General features: G+C 41.7%; 1 protein-coding gene across 2 annotated transcripts in view; it reads left to right on the forward strand.

The window, feature by feature from the left end:
* Window positions 1-27,163, forward strand: part of ACP7 (acid phosphatase 7, tartrate resistant (putative)) — a 1,845,593-nt gene that overhangs the window by 1,603,621 nt on the left and 214,809 nt on the right. Inside the window, exon 10 of one of the 2 annotated variants that reach the window (XM_044073975.1) lies at window positions 2,681-3,531. The exons of the other annotated variant lie outside the window; for it this stretch is intronic. Coding sequence (XP_043929910.1) covers window positions 2,681-3,114 — 434 coding nt within the window. The 3' untranslated portion in view covers window positions 3,115-3,531. Of the gene's footprint in view, window positions 1-2,680; window positions 3,532-27,163 lie in introns of those variants that run through there. 2 annotated transcript variants of the gene reach the window in all.

Genomic DNA, 27,163 nt, shown 5'->3' on the forward strand with positions numbered 1-27,163 from the left:
ATTGCCTTTACAAACTCAGAAAGTTGGTAGACTAACAGGTTTTGCATTAGCATGAATTTTTTGAAGGATGTGAAGTCTGTGACTCAAATGTCTGCCATTATTTTCTGACTTCAGTCCTCAATGATTTGCCAGAAAAATGTGAGGCAGAAATCTGGACATTCTGCGAAAATGTGGACATTTGAGAGGTATGGATCCAGTAGCATAATAAATATCAATTTGTTATGACACAGTGCAGCAAGTCTATGCACAGTAGCGCAAAAGGTGTCAGACTAACGCAGCCAGGGAAGATTTTGTCTTAAGACGTGAACTGCCATTTACAGTCATTTAGTATTGCTACTCGATGCCAATCATTGCACAAATGTTGAAGACTATGACTAGTAACACAGAAGACGGTAGAGAAATATGAATGAGAGCATGTAGCAGGTAGATTACAAAGAACCATTATAATGGTGGCTCAGTACTACATATAGGCAACAGCTACACATGAAATAGTCTTTTAAAAATAGACAATAACAGTTTGACATATTTCTGGATTAGAACCCTTGAAACTATGTAAAAATCAGTTTATAGATCTGAGCATTATCGTAGCATACCAGAAAGGAACTCCTACTTCACAATGTTAAAATCACACAATTGAAGAGTAAGTGACAAGTTACTGAAGCAAGGGAGGATTTAGGTAGGCATTATTAATCTACCTTGATCTCTGCAATAAAGTGTTTGATATAGGGAGCAAGAAGGGGTAGGAGAGTAGAAACAATATTAAGAAATGAGCAGGATAAGGGTGGTTTAATAAGTCTCCTTGTTGGGGATGGAATGTGTTTGCAACGGCTTTATTGCTGCTGTATTCAAATGCTGTGCTATATTTTTACAAGTCCTGCTAAGGTCAGAAATGTTGTAACTGGAGATAAATACACATGTTTGTAGACAAACATGATAGCAATATAAAGAGACATGAAATAATATTTTAATATATGTCTGGAATCAAATCCTTGACACTATACCAAAACATCAGTCTACAGACATGTGAATTATCTCAATGCACCACATAGAAACTCTCAGTTCATTAAATCTAGCAGCCTAATAACTGTACAATAACTGTTTCAAAGTGGTGCCTTTATTCTATATCATATACTGTAATGGGTGTAAGCACATTTGCATGAAGATAACCAGATTAGTATTCCTATAGCACAGTGGGTTTAAGCATATTTGCATGAAGATAACTGGACTAGTATGGGCAATGGCAAAAACTTACCAGTTTTTGTCATAGGTCATGAATTTAACATTCACCATCACTCAGCACTGGTACACAGTGCCAAGCTCCACGCAAATGCTGAGGAGAAAAGTCATGGCTTTTTGATGGGCCATTTCTGCCTGTCTGTGTTGTGTGTGTGTGTGTGTGTTTCCATTTTTTGACCAGATTAAGCATGTGAAAAAGGGGTTGATAGGACATTAGTAATATGGGGGGGGGGTGCAAGCAGAGGGGAGCACAAAGGGGAAAGAATACAGGAATTTGCAGGATGGTGGTGAGAGAGCAGTATGGTTGTCCACTTCTTCACAACATATATGTAGAACTGTACACAGAATTTGATGAATTTGCAGAGTCACCACACCAGGATAGGTGACAACAACAGAATAATGTTGTACAGCCAAGTGGACTAAATCAGGAGAGTCAAGATGACACAAAGGTGAAGCGGAGAGCTATGTTTGGGGTGTCATTTTTTTGTTGTGTGACAGGCACCAATTTTTTTGGTGGAGAGAAAGGACTGTTGAGGAATGTGCATAGGAATAAGAGAGTCAGGTAGGTAGCATAGGTTAGATAGCAGGCGCTGATATGCAGGATATAAAAGACAGACAGGGATAGTAATAGACATAATAGGTTGGGGAAACCATGATTAGGGATAGGTAGGGGACATTAGAGGTGCATCTTGTTCCAGCTTGAACATAGTAAGATTCTAGTTTTTCGCCACCTGAAAACTATTATGACTGTCTTCTGTCTCAATTTCCTCTGCTAGTGCTGGACATAGCATCAGTTTGGCAATCCAATGCAGGACATTTTCAACTCTGCCAATTTGGGCACCAAGACACCTCTTGATTATGTCTGCCACCTGCCCTGTTAGTTCCTGACAGGTGAAACAATCATCCTCTCCACTAGTACTGTTCCCGAAGGGTACCACTGCACCAGCAACTGGGGCATAGCTACCTGACACAGGTGGAGCAGGTAAGGCAGTTATTGTGGAGGCAATGCTGACAGGTTGTGACCTAAATGTGCTGGGTGTCAGTGCTGACTGTGATGGTGCCAGCGTCACCTGTAGAGATATGGCAGGCTGAAGTGCAGTGGTCAGTTTAGCTCTGTGTGCAGGTGGTCATTTTGGTTTCAGCAGCAATGCCCCGTCAAAAAAAAAATGAAACCTGACAGCGATAGGTTTGGGGAAGACAAAACAGAGAGAAGAAGATCAATGTTATGTCACATTATTTTATTATTTCAACACATAAATATGACACACAAACATATTCACTGTTGACACATCCAGATATGATGTGAATGCATTAATGTTTATAAAATAAATTGATCTCTGTGCTATTATATAAGAAATGGAAACATTTATTTGACCATGATATGTATTAGATATATGATTTCCAAGTTAATAATTGCAGATTTCTTTCTATTCCCATGTTGCAGTATTCCATATATGGGTTTACTCCTCTTGCTTCAAGTCCGTCCATCCAGTATGCAAAAGTTTTCAGTCCCCAATGGTGCGTGGGATGTCTGATGTGACTCAGGGAGCATGGGCCATAAAAGTAACGTCTGCATGCACCAGCCCCCAGAACTTCTCAGCCAACAGTCGTACGCCAGATGTTCCTGCTTTCGCTGCCGTCGCAGTTGAGAAATCAGATAAGTACCCCATTGGGGAATATTTCAGTCCTTTGTTCTTTATTTGTATTGCCTGTTCATGTTATCCAGAAAGGGCAAATGTAAATACAGGCAGCAGATTCCTCACAAGGATGCCCACAATCAGTGTCTCTTTTGTTTGGTACGGTTGCATAACCACAAGACCTGTCCAACTTGTCAGATGTTTGTACCTAAAACCTTGCGTAGTTGTCTGCATGCTCTAAACTTTATTTAGAAAACCAAAGGTTAAAGCAGATTACATTAGGGATGGAGTTTTCATCTGATGTACCCACTGAACCACCAAAATAGAAGGCCAAGACTACGTGGCCTATCACTACCGCTGTGCCTCTAGCATCCGACCCTCAGCCCATGGCTAATGTCAACCTAGTAGAGGAACCAGAATCTGCTACATTGGATATAGCAGGTACCTCTTCAGAAGCCGCCCAATCCAGTGAAGAGGGCATGTCCATAGAGGCTTTACTGACATCAGTTTTCGAAGCCAGGGGGAAACCAGTGACTTCAGTAGGTCTATCAGATACCTCCGGTCATTTACAAACTCTAGATTTCAGGCCTTCCCCTCTTCAGATGCCAGCTACGCCCCTTAAAAAGGAAGAAAAAGGAAGCAACTTTCTTCTCCTTCTGAAAACATGCCTGAGTTGCAGACTTTATTTATTTATTTATTTTATTTATTTGCATTTGTTTAACCAGGATAGTCCATTGGGCTCAAGAACCCGTTTTCAATGGAGTCCTACATATTTAACAGAGAATGAGGATATACATAGACATTACATGGGGTTCAACATGAGAAAAGTAACAAGTGATGGGAGGCTTGTGATAGTAAGGGAGGAAGGGAGTTCTAGAGAGAAGGACAGGAGGTTTTGTCCAGGAGGGTGGTGGGGTCTGTGTATTTCTATGAGGTTTTGATTGTTTGATCTTAGCTGTCTTTGTGTGTGGTGCATTTTAAAGGTAGAAGAGAGTGAGGGGCAGAGGGATGGCTGGAAAATCAGTTTGTGAGCATATGTGAGTTGGGTATATGAGAGGTAGTTGGGTAGTTCTAACCATTTTAGTTGGTGAAGTGGTTCACAGTGGTGTATAGATGATTTGTTAGAAGTGGCAAATTTGGCAATTTTATTGTAACAAGAGGATAGTTTGGTTTTGAGGTAAGATTGGAGGTTAGTGAGAAGGGAGAAGGGAGGGTAAGAGAAATGTAGTTGAGAGTGTAATTTTGGTAGCTGGGCTAAGAAAGCGATTATGACGGTAGAGCATTCCAAGTTTTGGTGTGTTTTATGTTTTAGCAGATGGGAGCGGAATCTAAACTGGTCATCGATTTGGACTCCTAATAGTTTGGTTTCTGATACAAGCTCAAGCGGAATGTTATTATGGCTATAGATGGAGAATGATTTAAGATCGATGTTAGTATTTTTTGAAGGGGTAAATATCATGAGTTTGGTTTTAGTAGCATTAAGGGCTAGATGGTTATCTTTCATCCAATTTTCAGTGGTGGAGAAGGCTTCCTGGGTAAGCTTTAGTAGAGTTGGTATGGATGAGGCAGTGCAGATGATTGTGGAATCATCTGCATATTGAATAATATTAGCTTGAGGGATAGTCATTAATGAAAATATTGAAGAGAAGGGGGCCCAGGATGGAACCTTGTGGGACACCTATAGGGGTATTTAGAAAGGAGGAAGTGGCTTTTTTCCATTTGACTGCTTGTTGTCTGTTGGAGAGATAGCTGTTAAACCAGTGGAGTGAAGTGAGAGAAAGGTTTAGATTAGATAGTTTCATAAGAAGTAGGTATGGGATATAGTATCAAAGTCCTTGGAAAGATCAAGAAGAGTGGTAGATACAATGAGTCCAGAATCCCTAGCTTTGTTAACAGTTTCGAGGAAAGATAGAAGGACTGTCATAGTACTATGATGGGGTCTTTTAGCCAAAGCCTGTTTAATGCCTTCATGGCCTTACACCCTACTTCTGCAGGTACTTCCTCCACTTTTGAGCCTTAACGCTCAAACCTCAGACCCTACCATGAGGGAAGAGGAAGACATCTCTGATTCTTCCTCTGAAGAATCACTTTCCTACACCTCCCAGAGCTGTTCTCCCTTGGGGCATGGTTCCTCAGAGGAAGAATCTGTTGATCCTGACTCCCCAATTGAGGACCTGACCTTTGGGGAAACCATCATATCTAAGATGAAAGATCATTTCAAGTGGGAAACCTCTGAGATGACTGAGGTTCAAAACAGATACTACAATCTCATTTAGATGGATTCCCCAAGTCCGTCTGCTGTCCCTCCAATCCTGCCTGCCTTCCTGGATGCCTTCTCCTCAGCATCCTTAAATCCAGACTCTCAGCCTCCTGCCCCATGCAGACCTGACAGACTGTACAAAGTCTCTGACACAACCAAGTACCTCTTAACATGCCCACCTGCAGACCTTGCCACTATCTCCATCTCTACAGACAAGGCCTCTAAGCTCTTACCCACTACCACCATAATGCCTGCTGACAAAGACAGCAAGACCATGGAACAGCTGGGTAAGAAAATTTCCACCTCTGCTACCTTGTCCGTTAGGGCTACAAATTACCAGACTCATATGGCCAAATACACCTTATCCCTCCTGGAAAATACCTCCAAGGAATTGGCTAAGACACCAGACTGTGCTGCCAAAGCTTCACTGTCCTCTCTTCTGGCCCTCACCTACCAGGTTACCAGGCACTCCATAAAGTGCAGCTATGATGCTGCTGAAGCCTCAGCTAGGTCAGCAGCATCAGCGTCTGCCTTAAAAAGGTATTTCTGGCTTTGTCCACAGCCCCTTCCTGATGACTGTAGGGCAAACCTTATTGATGCACCTCTGGATAATTCAGCCCTATTTGATATAAAAGTGGCTGGTCACTTCAGCAAAAAGGAAAAGTAATGCAGGATTTGAAACACCTGCTTGTTTCACCCATACCAAAATTTAAAAGAAACTACCCAGCTAAAACTCAGTTCATAAGAAGCACTCTCACCCTGCTGCTCCTTCTAGAACTAGAAAGTCTACCAGAAAGCCTCCCCCTCCAGCTACAGCTTCACCCTCTAGCCAGAGGCCACCCTTCCAAGATAGGGCAAGTAGCATCTGACTACATGCGTACCTTGCCCCTACCACCCCCTACCTCTCTACCTCTGTCAGTCCATCTCTCTCACTGCCTCCCTGTGTGGACTCACATCACTATAAACAAATGGGTCCTGTTAGTCCTTCAAAACGGTTACTTCATGACCTGGCTTACCCCCCCCCCCAAGAGGGAAAGGACATCCCAAAGCCTCCAACACAACAGCTGCGCCTCCTGCAGCCTGTGTTACAAGCACTGCTGGACAAGGGCACAATCGAATCTGTGCCCCCAGACACAAGAGGAAGAGGTTTCTACTCCAGGATTTTCCTGGTTCCCAGAAAAGACGGACCATGGAGACCAATACAAGACCTCTCCTGTCTCAACCTATTCCTAAAGGTCCCACCCCTCAGGATGTTGACTTTACCTACTCTCTTTCCCCTCCTACTCTCCCAAGGGTTCATGGCCACCTTAGATATCAAGGATGCTTATCTACACATCCTCATAAAGCCCACATTCAGGAAATACCTGAAGTTCTTGGTGGGTCTTTCTCACTCTCAGTTCTCTGTCTTGCCCTTTGGGCTTTCCACTGCTCTCAGGGTTTTTACCAAATGCTTGGCTCCAGTGATTGCTTACTGCAGGACAGTGGGAATCCAAGTATTCCCTTACTGGACAACTTGCTAATTCCAGCAGGCAACAAGGAGACCCTCCTGCCACACACACACACCTTGTAGTGTCCCTCCTACAGTCACTGGGATTCCAGATAATTTCCTAAAATCCCACCTGGAACCTACACAAGACATTGTCTTCCTAGGGTGCAGAATTCGCACAGACCTTTTGAAAGCCTACCCCCCCCCCCCCAAAGGATCCAAATCCTGACAGAACATCTGCTTCTGGTCTTAGATTCTACAGAACTGACAGCAAGGCAGTAGCTCAGACATGGCAGCCAAAATCCCCATGTTACCATTAGCAAGACTGCATATGGGAAAGTTACAATTGTATCTTTGGTCAGTCTGGACCCAACACTCCCATCCTCTAGAGTACAGGGTTCCCCTTTTCCCATGCCTCAAAAAAGAAATCCAGTGGTGGCTAGCTCAAGTGACCCACAATCCAGGTCTCCCTCTCCAACCACCTCTACTCACACAGGTCATGCACACAGATGCCTCAGACATGGGCTGGGGAGCAACTTCGGGCCATCAAAAAGTGCAGGGCCTATGGCCAAAGCCTCACAAACTAGAACACATCAATGTTCAGGAAATGAGGGCAATTCTGCTGGTTCTTTGGGCCTTCCTACCTTACCTCCAACAGGGCCCTTAGAAGATTTTCCCAGACAACAACACAGTCCTGTGGTATCTCAACAAACAGGGAGGGAAAAAGTCATACCTACTTTGCAGACTATCCCTTCTAGTATGGGAACTAGGCACTTCACAGGGAGTGACTCTACAGGTGATCCACATCCCCTCTCTCCACAACTCCCAGGCAGACTACCTAAGCAGAACCATCACAAACAGCCATGAATGGATGCTTCACAGGGATGTCTTCCTGGATCTGGTCCACCAGTGGGGTACACCTCAAATAGACCTGTCTGCCTCCTCCATCAACAGGCAACTTCCTGGCTTTTGCACCAGCATACCCCATCCACATCTACAGACACTGGCAACAGATGCCTTCTCAATCTCCTGGAAGGGGACATATCTATATGCATTCCATTTCCCCCCTTCCCAATCATTCAGAAGGTCCTGCTGAAAATCCAGCAGAACAGACCAAAAATTTTGTTGGTGACTCCTTATTGGCCAAGACAGCACTGATTTCCCCCTACTTCTACAATTGTCCAAGGGTAATCACCACAAGTTACCCCCCAGAGTGGACCTTCTCACATAGCACAAGGGATCACAGATACACCCACAGTGGCAGGCACTGCACCTCACCCTGTGGTTGATAGGATTCTGATCCCCTACAGACACCTTTACAATGCGGATGTGCTCAATGTCCTGCAGGAGGCCAGGAAACCGAATTCAAGAAAATCTTACCTTTCAAAGTGGAAAAGGTTCTTTATATGGTGTCATAAAAGATAGTCTTATCCGCTTGCCAGTGAGACCCTTCTAGTCCTGTCTTACCTGTGTGAGCTACTGCAAACAGGTTTGGCTTATTCTTCCATTAAAGCTTACTTGTCTGCAATCTCAGCATGCCTTCCTATGGATCCCCCACTAGCATTCAGACTTCCAGCTAAGTTTTTCCTAAAAGGGGTACTTCACCATCTCTACCACCATGGGATCTTAACTTTGTTTTGGAAAAGCTCACACTTCCTCCATTTGAACCAGCAGACAAAGCCTCCCTAAAGCATTGTACTTGGAAAGTGCTGGAGCCTTCCTGTGTCCTGACGGAGTGCTCTTCAAACTATCTGGAGATATACAGAGCTGAGTATATTTTTCTGGCACTTCAGAGTTGTGTACTGGTAATTGTTGTTTGACTAATTTTGTATCATTGCTGGCTGACTTCAGAGTTGTGCACTGTTATTTGTGCTTCACTGTATAGTTTTTCAGATCTCTGCTGAAGGTGTAATTTTATATCATTGCTGGCTGACTTCAGAGTATTGCACTGTTATTTTTGCTTCACTGTATAGTTTTTCAGATCTCTGCTGAAGGTGTTGGTTTTCCCATACCCACCCTCCCTATTTTTGTGTTGTTTAAATTTGGAGGCTTTTGCAGTTGCCCGTCCCCACTGTAGATTTGATCTGGGACACTCCCCCCAGTCCAATCTCTTTACCTCATTCTACCTAATAGACTCCTTCTGCAGTTGTTTTTAGTCATTTTTAATTTAATTGCATTTCTTAAATTGTTTGGTCTAGCATTGCTACATACTCAAGTGTGCTAGCTTGCACTGCATTTGAATTCTTTTGACTGCTGTTTTAGCTACTTTTCTGTATATATATATATATATATATATATATATATATATATATATATATTAAAAAAATAACTTTCCTGTAACTAGTGTAGTCCAGATTCAGATTTGTTGTATTCAGGACTGTATGTAAGCTTCTGACCCCCCCCCCCAAGCTTTCTGTGTTGGAGGGAAGCCTTCTAGCTTATCAGTGGGAGTGGTAAGCACTAGGTAACCTATCTACCACATAAGGAGTGGTTCTGGCTCAGAAATTGTAGTTATTGGCCGTTTGGGCAGTTTTTCCATCTCTCTCAACTTTCTGATTTAAAAACCCACATTTGCACTTGTTTCCCCCTTTCCTGTAACTAGTTTAGTCCAGATACAGAGTCTTAGTTTTAGCACTTGAATTTGCTTATTCATGATCAACACTTGTTCAGAACTTTTAAACACTAAATAACCTACTAATTACTACAGCATTCAACTTTCCTCATTACCTAGAGGAAAACAGTTTTGGTACTTACTTTCCTCACTTGCTTAGAGAAAAACAGCCCTTGTACTCACTTTCCTCACTTATCTAGAGGAAAATATTTTTTTTATTCAGGCATGTCCAAGACTCAGCTCCCAATGTTCTCTCCTGTCTATCTGATGAATCTGGGCATCTTGTGGCAATGTAGAAATTGCCTCATGTACACAGACAACACTCTCCTCCTACCACCCAACACTACAACCTGTGGGAAATGCACTTATCTAGCCAAACTGGAGGTAAAGCTCTCTCCAATCAAGACTGAACTTGACAGTCAAGAGAAGAAGGCAAAAACTTGCACCGCACCACACTCATCACATAGTCTCACTAAATCAACACCACCAAAATCCACACATAGAAACACAAAAACCTTCACGGAGGCTCTCAATAATAATCTGCTCAATCAACAGAGACCTCCAAAGCAGAAATGCAAGCAACCTCCATCCCCCCAACACAACCCAAATGACACATAGCACGCAGACTCAGTATGCCAATCAACCACAGCCAATAAGGCAAAACAACATACCCAACACACTAGTCATAGGTGACTCTATAGTCAGGCACACTGATGTCCCACTCACCAGGCTAAACAAGTAGAAGGTTACTGTCAGCTGCCTGTCAGGTGCCAGGATCCGCCACATAACCCATGCACTCAGGTCACTCCACAACAAGTACAAATATGACTCTGTCATTGTCCATGTTGGTGTGAACGACCTGAGATGTACCTCCCTGGACTACATGAAAAGACACATGGAAGAGCTCACCGATCTTGTAGCCCAGGCAGGTATGACCCTAGCCCTGAGTAGCATTCTGCCATCACCCAGAATGGTGCCGCAGTACAAGGACAAAATGATTGACTTCAACAATTGGCTAAGCTTCTGATGCCATTCTAAAGGGATCCAGTATCTGTCTGCCTGGTCGACAGACCACAATGCTTTGCCAGAGATGGCCTGCACCTGTCACCCCTGAGATTCCGGATACTGGTAAAGTTTCTTGCCGCCCCTATAGTGCCTTTTTTAGGCAAGGTTCAAATGACAAATTCACCACCGTAACAGGAACAGGCAAGTAAAAACTGAGGGTGATGCTACTCAATGCCAGAAGTCTAAATCAAAAAATGCACTCACTCGAGGCACTCCTTAAAATGGAGAACATCGATATCTGTACAGTGACTGAGACCTGATTTAAGACTCCAGAGAGCACCCCTGCACTACCGGGCTATAACTCATACCACACTTTTCGGCCATGTAACCTGGACCGGAACACCAAAGGTGGAGGTGTGTCCATATTCATTAAGGATATCCACACCTTCAGGCTAGTTGCTCAGCATAATGCAGCCAAGGTTATCCAAGTGCAACTAACTCTGGGCAAAACTGCAATCCAAATTGTAGCTTGCTCCAAATCACCCACCATGCCCCAGGATTCCCACTCTTCTTTTCTTGATGTACTGGAAAATATTAGGGTTCAACCAAGCACCCTAATAATGGGCAATTTCAACTACCCCATCATTAACTGGGAAAACTACTCATGTACCAACTCCTTCGCTCAGCGCTTTCTGGAATTCATAAACTCCAATGCCTTGGATCAACTTATCCACACCCCCACCAGGGGGAGCAGTATCCTAGCCCTAGTCATTACCAACATGACCGACCGGTGTTCCACACCTGAAGTCAACACATCATTGGTCCGATCCGACCATAAGCTAAATACCCTAGATATCCACATCCTGCCCCCCCCCCCCCCATTAAGGAAACCATGGTAAAAAAATTCTCCAAAGCCAACTTCATGCTTCTTAAGACAGAAGTGGTGAACTTCATGACACCCATGCAGATGGACAATACAGTTATGACTACTGAATCCTACACAATTGCACTTTATAAGCACTTACATGAGTGCATGGATTGTGCTATCCCAAACAGAACCAAGACGCTATCCTCCAAAAAAGGAAGCCAATCTGGTGGTCCCCTGCCATAAACAAACTGTACAACAGAAAGAAGAAACTGTTGCAAAAGAGAGTAAAATCCCACGAGTGGAGGAGCTCCCTGGTCAGCCTCAGTAAGAAGCTGCGATCCCTGATAAAATCCTCCAAAGCTAGTTACGAAAACAAAATCACCACTGATTCTAAAGACAACCACAAAGCATTCTATAGCTATGTCAAGAATCTCAATGGCAACACTCAGATCTGCTCTGAGTTACAGCACAATGGCACTAAATATACAGACCCAACTGATATTGCCAACATCCTGGCAGATAGGTTCAGTGCTAACTTTACCCCCCTCTCACCCCCTAAAGAGCCTATGTCTATACCGAAAGAATGCAAAGTTCCTGTAATCATGGCTGCACAGGTAAAAACCACACTCTACAAAGCCAAGAACACAACATCCATGGGACCAGACAACATCCCAGGCTGCATTCTACACGAACTACAGAACGAACTGGCACCACACCTAAGTACCATGTTCAATCATAGCCTCACCTCAGGCTTTGTGCCTGCTGAATGGCGCACAGCAACGGTTATCCCACTCCACAAGAAGGGGAGTCACCATGGACCCCGGGAACTACCGCCCCCATTAGCCTGATGAGTGTGGTCTGCAAGGCCATGGAACGTATCATCATGGAACTTATAAACAAAGACATTGGTAATCTCCAAACTCTGAACCCCACCCAGTTCAGGTTGTAAAAGGCAAATCATGTCTCCTAAACCTGATAGACTTCTTTGAAGCAGTCACCAAAGCCGTAGACAAGGGTAAGGTGGTTCACACAGCCTATCTAGATCTTGCCAAGGTTTTCAACACCATCCCCAGCTCTGGAATTATAGATAAACTTACTAAACTAGGTATAAATCCATATGTCACAAGATGGGTTGCCAACTGGCTCACTGACAGAACCCACACTGTGAAAGTAGCATACTCCAAATCCGACTTCAGACCAGTGACAAGTGGAGTACCACAGGGTTCAGTCCTGGGTCCTCTCCTGTTTGGTATCTACTTCTCTGAAGTACAGGCTAACACAGAAGGTCTTTGGCTAACGAAGTTCGCAGATGACTGCAAGCTAGGAGCCATAATCGAAACTCCTAATGATGTGGACATCCTACAAAAGGGTCTCACTGAGGCAGATGCCTGATGTCAAAGCCATGGCCTCAAACTCAATGCCAAAAAGTGCATTGTCATCCCCTTTGGTAAAAACTCTGTACCCATGAACTACAACATAGACGATAGTATACTTAACACCAAAAGTGTGATAAGAGACCTTGGGACACAGGTGGACAGTAGTCTCTCCTTTGATAATCACATTGCCACAGTAGTCAGGAAATCCTTCAACGTGGCACACCTCATTACAAAAGGTTTCTCATGCAGAAAAAAAGGTCATTGTTCCCCTCTACTCATCACTCATTAGACAGATTATAGAGTACAGCTCCCCTTTTGGTATGTACCTCACAAGACATCTACAACAACTGGAAAGGCCACAGAAATACCTCACAAAGAGTATTACCGGCCTCAAACAGATGCCCTATGCAGACCATCTCAAAAAACTCCAGCTTTACTCCGTCGCAAATCACCTACTCAGAGGTGATCTCTGCCTAACATACAAAGCTATGTGAAACCCTTAGCTGTTGGACATGCTCCACTTAAAGAAATCCCAATCCCTCCAAGCTACACGCTCTAGAGACCTAAACCTTGTCACCACAATAAACAGAACATGCCAGAGGGATAGATTCCTGTCCCAGAGACTTCCAATACTCTGGAATAAACTATCTATCTATATCAAACAAAGCTCCTCATTAGCACTTTTCAAGAAAAATCTTGATGATTGGATGGGAAATAGGAAATTCACCCCGGGGATCACCTCTGTGGCTCTGCTCGACAGTGGCACAGGAAAATAATTTTGTTTGGTGGCAAAAGCCAAGGGAACTTTTTGGCTGGGCTGGTATAGGCCCCAGGGCCAATAGCCTAGTACCTACCTATGAACCTATGAAAACTGTGTTACTAGTAGCCTTGACCTCAGCCAGAAGAGTATTGGAGCTACAAGCCCTCATGGCTATCCCTCCAGTCATAATTTTCCACAATGACAGGGTTACTCTTAGAAATAACCCTTCCATCATGCCAAAGGTGGTGAATGACCTGTCCCTCAATCAGGCCATCCACCTATCTTTCTTCCCTAAACCACAGGGGGACAGCGAGAGAGTACTTCACTCCCTAGATGTTCATAGACAACTCAGGTTTTATCTGCATAACACCAGGTCCATCAGACAGGCTGACCAGCTTTTCATCTCCTTTCACCCCAAGGCCCTGGAGAAGGCAGTGACCAAACAGACCATCTCTTTCTGAATTTCTAAGGCCGTCACCTTCTGCTACCAGTACCATGGAAAATCTCTGCAAGGTATTGTTAAAGCACACTCCACCAGGACTGTGGCCTCCTCTGGAATCTTCTTCAAGGGCCTGGATACCTCTACCATTCTTGAAGCTGCTTTTTGGTTGGTCATTAGTACACACCTTTACTAAGCATTACACACTAGAACACATTTCTAGAGCTAGGGCAGGATTTGCCAGGGCTATCCTTCATGGATTCCTGGAGACAGCCTGTAGACCACCTCCCCATTCACAGTGAGCTTTGGCACTTACCCATATGTGAGATGCTGCAACATGGGAATAGAAGGACATATAAATGTTGTGTAAAATCTTACCATAACCATAGATGTCCTTCCCTTCAATGTTGCAATATTCCTTCCCACCCTCCTTCCCTTCCTGTTACTTTGCATTTCCCTTTCTGGGTGGCACAGGATGGGCTCCGACTGGGGCTTACAGTTCTGAGGGCTGGTGCATGCAGACATCACTTTTATGGCCCACATTCCCTGAGCCACTTCAGACATCCCACTCGCCACTGGGGAACTGAAAACTTCTGCATACTGGCTGGACGTACATGAAGCAAGCGAAGTAAACCCATATGTGGAATACTGCAACATGGACGAGAAGGACATCAACGGTTATGGTAAGATTTTACACAACTTTTCTTTACCAACACTGAATTGTTAATGAAATTCGGTATTGCAGATAATATTTTAGAAATACTATCCTGTAATAAGAGCTAATTTCTGCTTTTGGGAGTTGAACCCATATGCCACTAAGCTGATGTATTCATTGCCTAATGCAGTCACCAATAGCTATTGGAAAAGGCATGTATGCTTGATATAAAACTTTAGGTATGTTTGCTCAAGCTGATATGGGCTGATGACCTGAAAAGTATTATTTGGATTGCATTCATCCTTGATTCATACTTAGTCAATGCCTCTGTGAGGTGAGCGAGTCTCTCCTTCTGCAGTTCTACAGTATGGAAGAAAGATATGGAAGCATAATGAATAACTGTATTGGCTGGATAATACATGTTAAATCAGTGACTGGTGATGGGTAAGTATACTTACACAACTGAGGGGGTTAGTGTCTTAATTCCTCCTACCATTGGCTCAGGGGGGTCCTGCTTGCACCTCTCCATATCTCTGTAATGGTGATGACATTGTTTCTCAGTTTGTGAAATGTCTTTTGCATTGGAGACACCATTGGCCAAGCTTTTCCAAGCCTCAGCCTTATACTGAACCCAGTATGATTCCCCTGGAGCAACTTACAGCTGTAGCACTTGACAAGGAGTGCCACAAAAAAATCCTGGACTCCTCAGCACCTCACTTTTGTGCTCTAAATGGAGCGCCATCTTCACCTTTGCCAGCCATGTCTAAAGACATCATGCTAGAACTTTGTGTCTTAATTGATGTCCAGTACAGATATTGTATGTAATAGCCAGTGTGCAAAGACACACAGCCATGCCAGCGGCATTTGCACAATTGAAAGCACAGACATGACTTGGCAGTTGTGAATGATTACATCCAAAAGCACTGGAGGTGTGAAATATGGCAGTGAGATTTGGAAATGTGTGATGCTGAACCTATTTCATTGTTAAACACTGAAGTGTTTTTATGATGTTTGTTATAATCATTGCTTTATGTAAAATAATATAAATTGTGACATATTAGGCTGTTGCGACTTGCACAATGGTAAAACTTAGTACTACCCCCTTGGATTCAAACCCATGTGAAAAAGAAGGATAAAATGTTAACCTTTATTTTAACTGTCAGTGCCACAGATGAGCTTCCTTTTATTTCGGTGTTAATTTGAGATACATTAATTCACAAATGAATGGAGATGTACTTAAGTGATGCCTGTATGTGTGTGACTTTAAGTAGTCATGTTACTGCATTTCTTTGTAAAAGGCCTTATGCCTGGTTGTAAATACATATTAGATGCATGGCTTAAGTATTACATTTTGGAGTATGTTCCTTGCATACTTCGTATGACTTACTGTCGCAAACACATACTTATGATATGTGATGAGTCATAATAATAATAACAAAGCTGTTGTACACCTCATACCTATGCAAGTGCTTTTTAAAAGAGCTGCCCTCTTCATTGTTATGGTTAACATAATTTATGCACATTATATTGGACTTATCTATTAAGTATTAAATGATAATTTTGTTTTTGTTGCAAAAATCGTATTTATGATACTCATTTATGTATATTTTTACAGTCCTAGAAAATGTTTGTGACAAATGTCTCTCTGACTTCCTCAGTAAAAGTATCTGTAAACTGGATTAGAGCTCTGCATTACCCATCCTGTTTGTCTAAAGTCACTTCAGTAACACTTTGTGCCACAGAGATAGCTAACAGGTGCATTTTCTTCACGCAGTACTGTCCCAAGTTTTGACAGCTGCAGACTTGATGCTAGGCTCGTTTGTGATACTGATGGTAGACCAAATTAAATTTTTAATTTTTGCCTTCAGCCGTGAATTGTGTCTGCACACTGCCAAAAAAAAAAATTAAAAATTGAAAGGGAAATGAAAACAATCAAAGGGTATGTCTAGCAATGACCAGCATTATTCTTTGCTTTTCATCCATTTCATATATACTTGCCACATCAGAATTTCTGTCACGCATTATCAGGCTTTAAGTAATGCCAACTAATGTGAAAGGGGACAGACTGCAGCTGACATTAGATATTTTTTGACATGACAGGTACTTTTAATACTGACATCATGTCAAAGGAAATTTCTGTCTGTCAAGATTACTATTTGAGAGATATGTTGATTTATTGCATTATATGTAATACACTTTCCACATGCCATGTTCATAGGTTCATAGGTGGGTACTAGGCTATTGGCCCTAGGGCCTATATAAGCCTAGCCAAAAGGTACCCTGACTTTTGCCACCCAAGAAAATTATTTTCCTGTGCCACTGTCGAGCAGAGCCACAGAAGTGATCCACAGGGTGAATTTCCTATCTCCCATCCAATCATCAAGATTTTTCTTAAAGAGTGCTATAGGTTCATAGGTAGGATTACTGCTTTTGCATTATCATGATTTACAGAATGTCATATTTCACCTCATACATATCACATGTTACTATTAATACTGATAAAAGCTGAGTTTCCAAACAGCAACAACATATTCATAGACAAAAATGAGCATCAAATAGTTATTCTGAACCACTCATTAAAATATAAGCATGTGTAAACTGGATTTGAACCCTGTATTACCTGTTTTGTTTCTCTAAACTCAGTGCACCAGTACAACGCTCAATTGCTCTCCTGGAGGAAGACCAAATTAAATTTTTCAGTTTTTGCTTTGGGGGTGAACCATTGTTCACTTCTAGTGACCACAGCTATTCTCTATTGCACAATAGAGAATAGCTGTGGTCATTAGCAGTTTCACAATGCCAAGCAGCACGCAAAGGGGAGGCCAAGAAAATTTTTTTGCAAGTATCTGTTTGTAGTGTTTTCTCAACTTTGGCTGCCTTATTAGATTATATTTTAAATATGTGCATTACTAATGGTATACAAATGCCACCACATCTAGATTTGAACCTTGATACCACGACATGAACACGACACATTTCAGACTATTTTCACTATTTGTCACAGACAAGAGGCAGAGTTATGAAGAAGAAAGTAGCTTACATACAGTATATGCAAGAAGTGACATTATATCACTTAACATTAAAGGTCCTACATAAGCATTTTCTTACAGTTGTCCTTAGTAAATTCCCAGTAGATGTGTAGACAAATAGTATATATGCAACAGTTAAGCTAACAACTCCTGTCAAAAAAGCAAAAAATGTTTGAATAATACAGTTTCTGTTACCTTCCTTTTGTTAGCATCATTCCCCTTTTTATGCTAGTCTGACAAAAATGCAATGTCATTTACATTTATTTTGATATTTTTTTATTATTTAACTATGTACTTCCTCTGAATTACAGACACCATATTTTTCCTCAGATATACAGTTGAATCGTAAGCATTTGGTAATACAAATGTTATAAAGGGTTTCTCTCCTAAGTAAATCAGTGTAATGCCCTATCTTTTTATTAAGTTTGTCCCTGACACACCGTCAGTAAATGTCTATTAAAGTAGCAGGAGTGAGAAAAACGTAATTATTCCTGCAGTTAGTTGCTAAAGGCTTGCAAGTGTGACTGATTAGTGTAACATTTCACGGTGCTGCTTCTTGCATTGCTAGTGCATGGGCACAGAACCTTGTAGATTCTTACAGCATGTTTATCTTCTTAGCACTTAGTATAGATTGTGATATTCATGAAAGTTAATGATTTGATATCTGATTTACATATTCACAGTGCTCACAGAGCTGAATCTGCACTATATAAGCTAATCATGGAAGTAAGGCACTTGAGTAGTAGTAGGGAGACTAGATGCACACACTTTTTGATACTTCTATTTTACTTACAATACTCTTGTTACTTTCAGAATTGATTTTCTGTAAATGTATGTTGATATTTCTTACTAAGGAATTTGTTTTGACATTACGAATGAATTAAATTTCACAATAAAGTTGTTTTCTGTCTGAATTGCTTGTCCATTGCTGTTGTCATAGCAATGTATCTAAGTTATTTGTTTTAATGAAAACATTTATTGCTTGTAAATGTTACCTGTGATTACAGAATCATTTCTTTGAGCATCTGAATACTTGTTCCAAAAATATATTAAATCAGTATTAGCAATCTCAAAGGGTTTACATTTGTAGTCCACCAAATATGCTAAGTCTGGGATGTATTTTTGTCTGACATTAACACAAGTGGATAGCCAATTAATTTGTAAGTAGAGATATCTTTGTAATGCCGCTATGTTGTACAGAGTTACAAAGTTGCTGTCTTCTTTACAGAATTTTATCCATGCTTTTAATTTACTTTGTTTTATTGAGGGGTAAAATTAATGTATTACTGTTGTTGTACTTCTAATGAGCTTTACTTTTTGCTTTAGCTTTTTGTGTGTGTGATACCTGGATAAATTCAAACATTTTTCTTTCATTAACACTCACAATTTTGGCTTAATTTCCTTTTTTTTTCTCTTCCTATGTTACATCTTATACGGTGCTATGGCACCCAAGATATCTGTTCCCTGTAAACCTCAGTTTACAGATGCAGAGAATGAAGTCATCATCCAGGCACTACAGAATAATGGATCATGCCAGTTAGGCAAGGGCTGAGCTGACACGTTTTCCTGTGACCATATGTGGAAGCAGATAACCAATGACATTAACACAGTTGGAAGACATGGTCAGGATTACTAGAATATAAGACATTGTGCCAGTGATATGATTAAGAATGTCAAGCATAGGGCAGCTGAAATTTCCTGAAAAAGGATGGCTATAGGTGGTAGTCCTGCTAGCAAATCACCATTAACTGAGACAAAGGAGTTTCTGTCCACTGTCACAGATCCAGACAGCGCAGCAGGAGGTTCACATAGAGTCATTAATGTTAGTGCTGAGATGGAGAACCACCAAAGTGTGTTTACTGCTAAACCTCCAGGTATGTCACATAAGAAATAATTAGCCTTTTGTATATACATATATAAATAAATATATATCCATCCACCCACAACCCCTTTTTCCCATTTTTGCACATGAGGTTGGGGTGTCACTTCAACAGTGACAATCATCTAGAGCCAAGGTTCACAGCACCAGGTAGCTAGCCCTGCCATAGTAGTTCATCCACACCACATATTTGCGTGCACACTCACACTGATGCCCAATTTAGAGTGTCCAATCCACATATTACATGACTTTGGAATGTGTGAGGAAACTGGAGCACCTAGAGGAGTCCCATGCTAACACAGAGAGGACATGCAGACTCCACACAGAAGGTACCCCAGTTGAGAATCGAACTGGGCAACCTCTTGCTGTGAGGCGGCAATACTATCTGCTGCACCATTGTGCCACCCATATATAAATATATATATATATATATATATATATATATATATATATATATATGTGTGTGTGTATGTATATATATATAAATGAGTGAGGGGTGGGGGAGAAGTGAGACAGAGAGAGAAGGCGAGAGAGATTTTGGTAAAATATACTGGAAAGAGAATTTTTGTTTAAGATATTTTTAATTAAGCAGATGTAAAGTATATTGTCTGTTTTCTGGTTATTGTAATACTTATCGTCTGTCTTTTATCAACATTTCTTCTGTCTAGGCAATCTGGTAATGATTTTACATGATCACCTGCACATGGTAGGCATTTCTGCATACATTAAAGTCCTTTTTAAATTGCATTTTCATCTAGTATTGCTTAAATTATGTTTTTCTGTAACACAAGTTTCATCAGGTTTTATTCCTTTTCTCTCTTTGTTGTGTTAATTACTTATCATAAATGATCCATTCACTGACACTGGAGCTCCTACCTCCTGATGTCATAGTCTATGTAGCCTCTGATGATGATGATGATGGTGATGATGAAGCATAGCCCACATCCACTGCACATATTTTGGATACAGGCAATATACTTATTCATCCCCATAACAAGGAGTCTCAGAGATAGGACAGGTTGAAGGCAACACAGTTTATCAGGGTAGTGTGGTTACTCCAGCTGCATAGTTGACTGAGTCTCCCCATAATCATCATGTTGATGAAGTACCACACAGGGGTGTTGGTAAAGGTGCTTGATGGAGGCATGCTGTCCCCACTACTCCTGACGTTAGTGTGTCAGTAAGTGTCATGCAATGTACGTGTAAGACTGTAACCATAAACAAGAAGCCACTGGAACCAAGGCAGTTGGAATGTGAAAATCCATTTTAATGTTAAAATAACAAAAATAAGACACGCAAGTTAAAACTTTCGCCCAGAGGGCTTCCTCAGGCATTTAAGATCTTAGGGGAGGAAGGAATTATGCACATACAATTCAGCTATTAATAAGGAATACGATAGTATATTGCTTGTAACAATTTTAAGATATTCAGTTATAGTCATTTGGAAGTAACCATTGAACATTTCTCCCTCTTTGAAAAAGGATTCACATTTATTCTTGCTAAGCGCTGTGACTTGGTTGAGTCTTTGGTTGAAGTCAAACTTTTTCTTTTCAGATTGAACTTGGCTATCTAGTTCCAAGACACTAAGCCTAATAGAAATATTATACATCAGGACTTCTTTAAGAAAAGTACACTAATTCTGAATTTGAACCCATTAGCACTAGTCTTTGGTACAGATTGTGAAAAAAGAATTTTATATATTTTTGTCATCAGGCCACAACAAAATTCAATATTAAAATCTTACCAAAGAGAAGTATATACTCTTTCACTATTTAATTGATGATAAAACACTGTGTGTGATGAAACCCAATAAAGGAGGAGGTGTTGTCTTACATGATGTGATTGATTATATTAGTGACATATTCACCTTATTACAGAATGGAAATATCTATTCTAAGAATGAGGTAAATGTGGTCTACAACACCACAAGCTAGATTTGTATTTGGATGAATGTCTGATCCAAGAGTATATCTCATCTACACTTTGTAATTTTTCTAGAATACCTTCCCCATTATACTCTTTTTGGAATCCTGAAGTTCACAAGAATATACAACAGCCACCCTTTAGACCAATAGTGGCAGCACAGGGGTCAAAAACATAGTCTTTTGCAGTGGTGATAGACAGTCACTTAAACCAATATTTGAACATGACACACACTAATAATTAACATAATGACTACGTTTTTAGTAACATGATTTAAAGATTGGTATTTATCCATGTGACTTTTATAAGATTTTAGTTCTGATGAAGTCCTTTTGCACTTTGCTTGTGCAAACGCAACTTGCTTAACTTAGATATTATTTTAGTTCCCTGGATTCATGGTGGTTATCTTATTAAATTTTACTATTTTTCAGTCTGCTTCTGAGTTTTCTCTTTGGCTTACTTGGTTTCACAAGTCTGGTGCACTATTCCTTTAATAATGTACTCAGGCATGCCCCATTTGTGGAGACATTGCCTTAATTAGTCCTCCCAGGACTTGTAGGAGAACCACCAAAAAAAGAGAAAATGAGTATCAACACCATGGAGGGTCACTATGTCACCCCTGCTTCCTGTTCCACTTTTAGCCCTTTACAATTTTCTAAGACAAATATGCCCATTTTAACATACAGATTATACCTTTACGAAATCAGTGCCTTAACGTAACATAGTCAGTAAACATGTGTCAGTACGAGAGATACAGACTTCTGTCTTGACAGAATTGCTTTTGCAGAGACAACAGAGGATAACTGTCTTCATTAAAAGAGGGGGATCAAATGAGAGTGCAGCAAAATTCTGCAGGAAAGCAGTGGATATCTTTCCATTTCACTGTTGCAATCAGTATTCATTGCAATAGGGATTCCCTGCAAAGGACGGCCTGACGTCCAGCCAGTATACTAAACCCTTTAGGTTGTTTTAAAGTACACCGTACATCACACGTATGCTCCTTGTGTAGGATAGGTCATAAAGGTGATGTCCAGACGTACTATCCTCAGAGATTCTTTGCCACCAGTCTGATTGCCATCTTTTGGTCATTGGTCTGAATGCCTGTTCTGTTGCTGGTTCACCAAGCCATTACAGATAAATGCCCCAGTGGGGTTTTTGATGTCTTATCTTTCTTTTGAGATATTGTTGCTTGTGGGGTTTCATGTCATCCAAGAAGGGTAAATGTCAGTGTAGAAGACAGAGTCCCCATAAAGATCACTACGAACAGTGTCTGTTTTACCTTGGTGCTTCGCACAACCATATGTCCTGTTCTATTTGCCAGGACTTTGTTTCCAAAACCCTCCATAATAGGCTTTCTTCTTTGGTGCTTTATCTTGAGAATCAACATCTTGAGCTTCTTGCTAAAGACATGATGGAGGGAAATTCTCGCTGTGAGGGACAGTCATTTGGGATGAAGAAGGTCAAGAAACCTAGGCTGGAATCTTCTGTTGTTCAGCCTCCTTTGGACATCCCTCCTGAGGTGAGTGATAGCTTGGAGGTTCACCTGGCTTCATTGCTGGATTCTTCTGCCGCAACCGGGTTGGATGCTAGTGGGGATCCAACCTTAGGCACATCTGATGAGGTATTGCAGATGTCCGCTTCACATGTTCAGGGGAAACCATGGCTGATTATTTTTGAGGGGCCTAGAGGTGTTTCCAAATTTTAGTCAGAGAAGAAATCCCTACTACAATTATTAAATGCCATCCAAGGTCGAAGCCTTCCAGATTTATAAGTCAGATATCCACTTAAAGAAAAAGCAGAAGACTAAACATGTTTCCTCCGCTCCTAAGGATCCACAGAGTGAATCTCAGTCCTTCATTCAGGGGTTGTTTAGTGCTTTGATGGCTTTAAATCCTATTCACGGAGTTTCTGTTCTAGTCCCCCCAGTCCTCAACCCCCTCCCTTAAGAGACCCAGAGAACAGGATTCCTCTGAGGAGGAGGCAGATTTAGATGAGGAATCCCTTGCCTACTCCTTCCAGATTCCCTCTCCTTTGGACTGTGGATCAGAAGAAGAGGAATGTACTAGTCCTGATACTCCCTTTGAAGAGATTTCTTTTGTGGACACTATCTCTAGGATGATTGAGATCTTTAAATGGGATTGTGCTGAAATTTCTGAGCTACAAAAAACTAGTATTATGAGCTACTGCAAATGGATTCTCCCAGACCTTCTGTGGTCCTTCCTGTTTTGGCTGCTATGTCGAATGACTTTTCTAATGCCTCTAAGCCCCCTGCCCCATAGAAACCTAATAGGTTCTATAGGCTGCTTGAGGACTGTACGTTCTTGCACAAATGTCCTTATGCTGTCCTCTCCATGGTGTCAGTAGCTTCTTATGAGCCTTCTTAATTGCTTCCTTCTCCTAAGTTACTGCTGTCTGATGAAGATAGCAGAGCTATGGAAAGGCTAGGCAAGAAGGTCTTCACCTCTGATACCTTGGCTTTTAAGGCTAATTATCAGATCCATATGTTAAGGTACTTGTTGGCCTTTCTTTCCTATGTCTGTCAGGTGATTTCTGATGTTCCAGACTCTGAAGGTAAAACTTCACCCTTTTAGTTGTGATGTAGCAGATGCTTCTCCAAGGGCTGCTGCTTTTGGGTAAGTCATGAGGAGTTATTCTTGGTTGCAACGTCAACATTTGCCGGATAATATTAAGGCTACGTTGATGGATGCTCCTCTAGATATTAAGTGTTTTGTGAAGTTGCTGCTGATTTGTTTAAGTCCCTTCATGATAAGGCAATGCTTTATTGGAACTTATTTATGTGTTCATTTCTCCTGTGCCTAAATTTCAGAGAAACTTCCTCAATAAGCCAACCTTTGTTCACAGGCAGTCTTGCCCTGCTTCTTCGGGTAAAAAGGGTGACAAGCAGGCTCCTGCCTCAGAAGTCTCCTTTTCCTAATAAACCAGGTGCTGTCTGACTATCCTATTCTTACCAGCCACATTCCACTTTCTCTTCACCTCTGTCTGTCTCTTTTCCTGTTTGGCTAAAGATTACTCAGGATTCCTGGGTTCTTTCCATTATCCTCCAGAGCTATTTCATGGTTGTGAAATCACTGACCCCATCATGGGAATTTCTCAGCCCACTCAGGAACAGCTGTCCTTTTTTTGGGGGGTGCTTCGAGATCTTTTGAGTCAGGGTACTAGTCAAGAGATGCCTGTGACCCAAAGATAAGGGGGTTTTACTCCAGGATGTTTCTAGTGCTTAGGAAAGAGGGTACCTGGAGACCAATTTTAGACTTGTCTCATCTAAACACTTTTCTGAAGGTACCTTCTTTTTGAACATTGTCCCTTCAGACTTTGTTTCCTCTTTAGCATCCTCAGGCTTATGTGGTGTCTCTGGATCTCAAGTATGCTTATCTCCATATCCGTATTCATCCCCCTTTCAGGAAGTTTTTACATTTTGGCCTTTATACTGCCCCAAGGCTATCCACCAAATGCCTCACACCTGTGATTGCTTTTTGCAGACTTCAGGGGATCCAAGATTTTCCTTACTTGGATGACCTCCTGTTTCAGGGATCCACTCCAGAGATCTTGTTGCAAAATCTTCATTTTACCATTTCCCTTCTGCAAAGCCTGGGGTTCACAATAAACTTCAAAAGTCTTTTCTGACTCCTTCTCCGGACCATGTTTTTTTGTGGTGTGCAGGATCCATACTATGCCTATGCTGGCATCTCTGCCTCCTCCCATGGTCTTAACACTCATTTATTTTTTTCATACTCTTCTTCCTCTGGCCTCTGTAACAGTCAAGGAATTTCTGAGAGCTCTGAGATTCATGGCATCCACCATCCCTATGCTCCCTCTGACCAAACTCCACATGAGAAAGTTTTGTTGGTTTCTGAAGTCAGTTTGGCTTCAACATGCGCTTCCCCTTGAATTTATATTTTCTCTTCTACCTTGTCTCAAGAAGGAACTTCATTGGTGGATTCAGCAGTTTTCTCTAAATCCTTCTTTTTCATCCCCATCCTCCCTCTCAGGAGCTGTTTACAGATGCTTCAGACATGAGATGGGGAGCAGCATTTGGCTTCCTACAAGTGCAGGGTGTTTGGTCACCTCCTCAACCGAAAGAGCACATCAGTGTCAAATAAATGAGAGCTGTTCTGCTGGCTCTTCAGGGTTTTCAACCTGTCTTCTCCCCAGGACCTCTCAAGGTGTTTACAGACAATACCGCAGTAATGTGGTATGTAAATAAAAAGGGGAGGGGGTGCAGCAAGATCTTTTCTTCTTTGCGGTTAGCACTCTTGGTGTGCGGATTTGCTATCCAGTATCAAGTGACTCTTCAGGCAGTTTGCATTTCTTGATGTCAAAATGTTGTGGCAGACACTATGAGCAGGTCTTAACTCAATCCCATGAATGGATGCTTCACAGAGATGTGTTTCTGGACATTGTCCATCAGTGGGGTACTCCTCAAACAGATCTTTTTGCCTCCCCTATGAACAGACAACAACTTATTTTTTGTGCCAGAGTCCCAGACCCTCTGGTTTGGAAGGTGAATGCCCTATCTTTTTCTTGGAAGAGTATGTTTCTTAATGCTTTCCCTCCCTTTCCCCTCATTTCAAAAGTCCTGTTCAAAATTCAACAGGATGCTCCCAGAATCCTGTTGGTGACTTCCTTTTGGCCAAGACAGCGTTGGTTCCCTCTTCTTCAGCATTTAGCTAAGCGCAGTCATCACAAGTTACCTCCCAGGGTGGATCTATTCACACAAGACAAAGGATCTCTCGTCCATCTCCACCTGTCCACTCTTCAGCTGACATTGTGGGTGATAAGATTTTGACTCCACTTAGACACCTTTCTTCTGAGGACATGGTTAGAGTCCTGCAGGACACCTGGAAACCCAGTACTAGGAAATCTTACTTATCCAAATGGAAGAGGTTTTCTGTTTGATGTCCTTCTTGTAACCCAGACCCACTTTCTGTGGATGTTCCTTTGGTTCTCTCTTATTTATGTGAATTGCTCAATGCTGGCTTGGCTTATTCTTCTATTAAGGCCTGCTTATCAGCTATCTCTGCTTGTTTGCCTTTATCTCCTCCTTTAGCTTCTAGATTTGAAGCTAAACAATTCCTTAAAGGCATCCTTCATATTAGGACTCACAGAAAGCCTGTTCTTCCTCCCTGGGATCTTAATTTTGTTTTGGAAAAATTGACTCAGGTTCATTTTGAGCATGCAGCTTCAGCTTCCTTGCATCGTTGCTGTTGGAAGACTGTTCTTTTGATGGTCCTAACTTCTGCCAGACAGGTACCTGAGCTTCAAGCCCTTATGGCTTGTCCTCGTTTTTTGGTATTTCATAAGGATAGAGTCTCCTTGCATACTAATCCTTTTTTTGTACTCAAAGTGGTGAATATGTTGTTCCTTAATCAGTCTGTTCATTTGCCCACTTTTTTCCCTTCTCCACAATCTGCCAGTGATAAGGTGCTGCACACGTTGGATGTGCATAGACAACTCAGATTTTATTTGGATAAGACTAAGACTTTTCATAAATCTGGTCAGCTCTTTGTTTCCTTTCATCCTAGGTCCTTAGGACTGGCTTTTCCAAGCAAGCTATTTCTTCTTGGATTTCTAAAGTTATTTATTTTTGTTGTTCCTTTCATGGTAAGAACCTACCTTCTTCTGTTAATTCTCATTCTACTAGAGCTGTGGCTCCTTCTGATGCCTTTTTCAAAGGTTTAGATAATAACACCTTTCTTCAGGCAGCTACCTAGACTTCTTTGCATACATTTACCAAGCAGTACAAGTTGGATGGCATTTCCAGAGCTAGAACTGATTTTTCCGGGGTCATCCTTCATGGCTTCCTGCAGAGCTCTGCTGGTCTTTACTCCTCCGTCTCTTCTTTCTGAGGTTTGGCACTCTCCCTGTTGTAATAAATATTGCAGCAATGAACTGGAAGGACATAGTACAACTGTGTAAAATCTTACCATAACGGTAGATGTCCTTCTCTTCACTGTTGCACTATTCACACCCCCCCCCCA

This window comes from Protopterus annectens, chromosome 6.part0, assembly GCF_019279795.1.
Source record: "Protopterus annectens isolate FY-2018-M chromosome 6.part0, PAN1.0, whole genome shotgun sequence".
Lineage (NCBI taxonomy): Eukaryota > Metazoa > Chordata > Ceratodontiformes > Protopteridae > Protopterus > Protopterus annectens.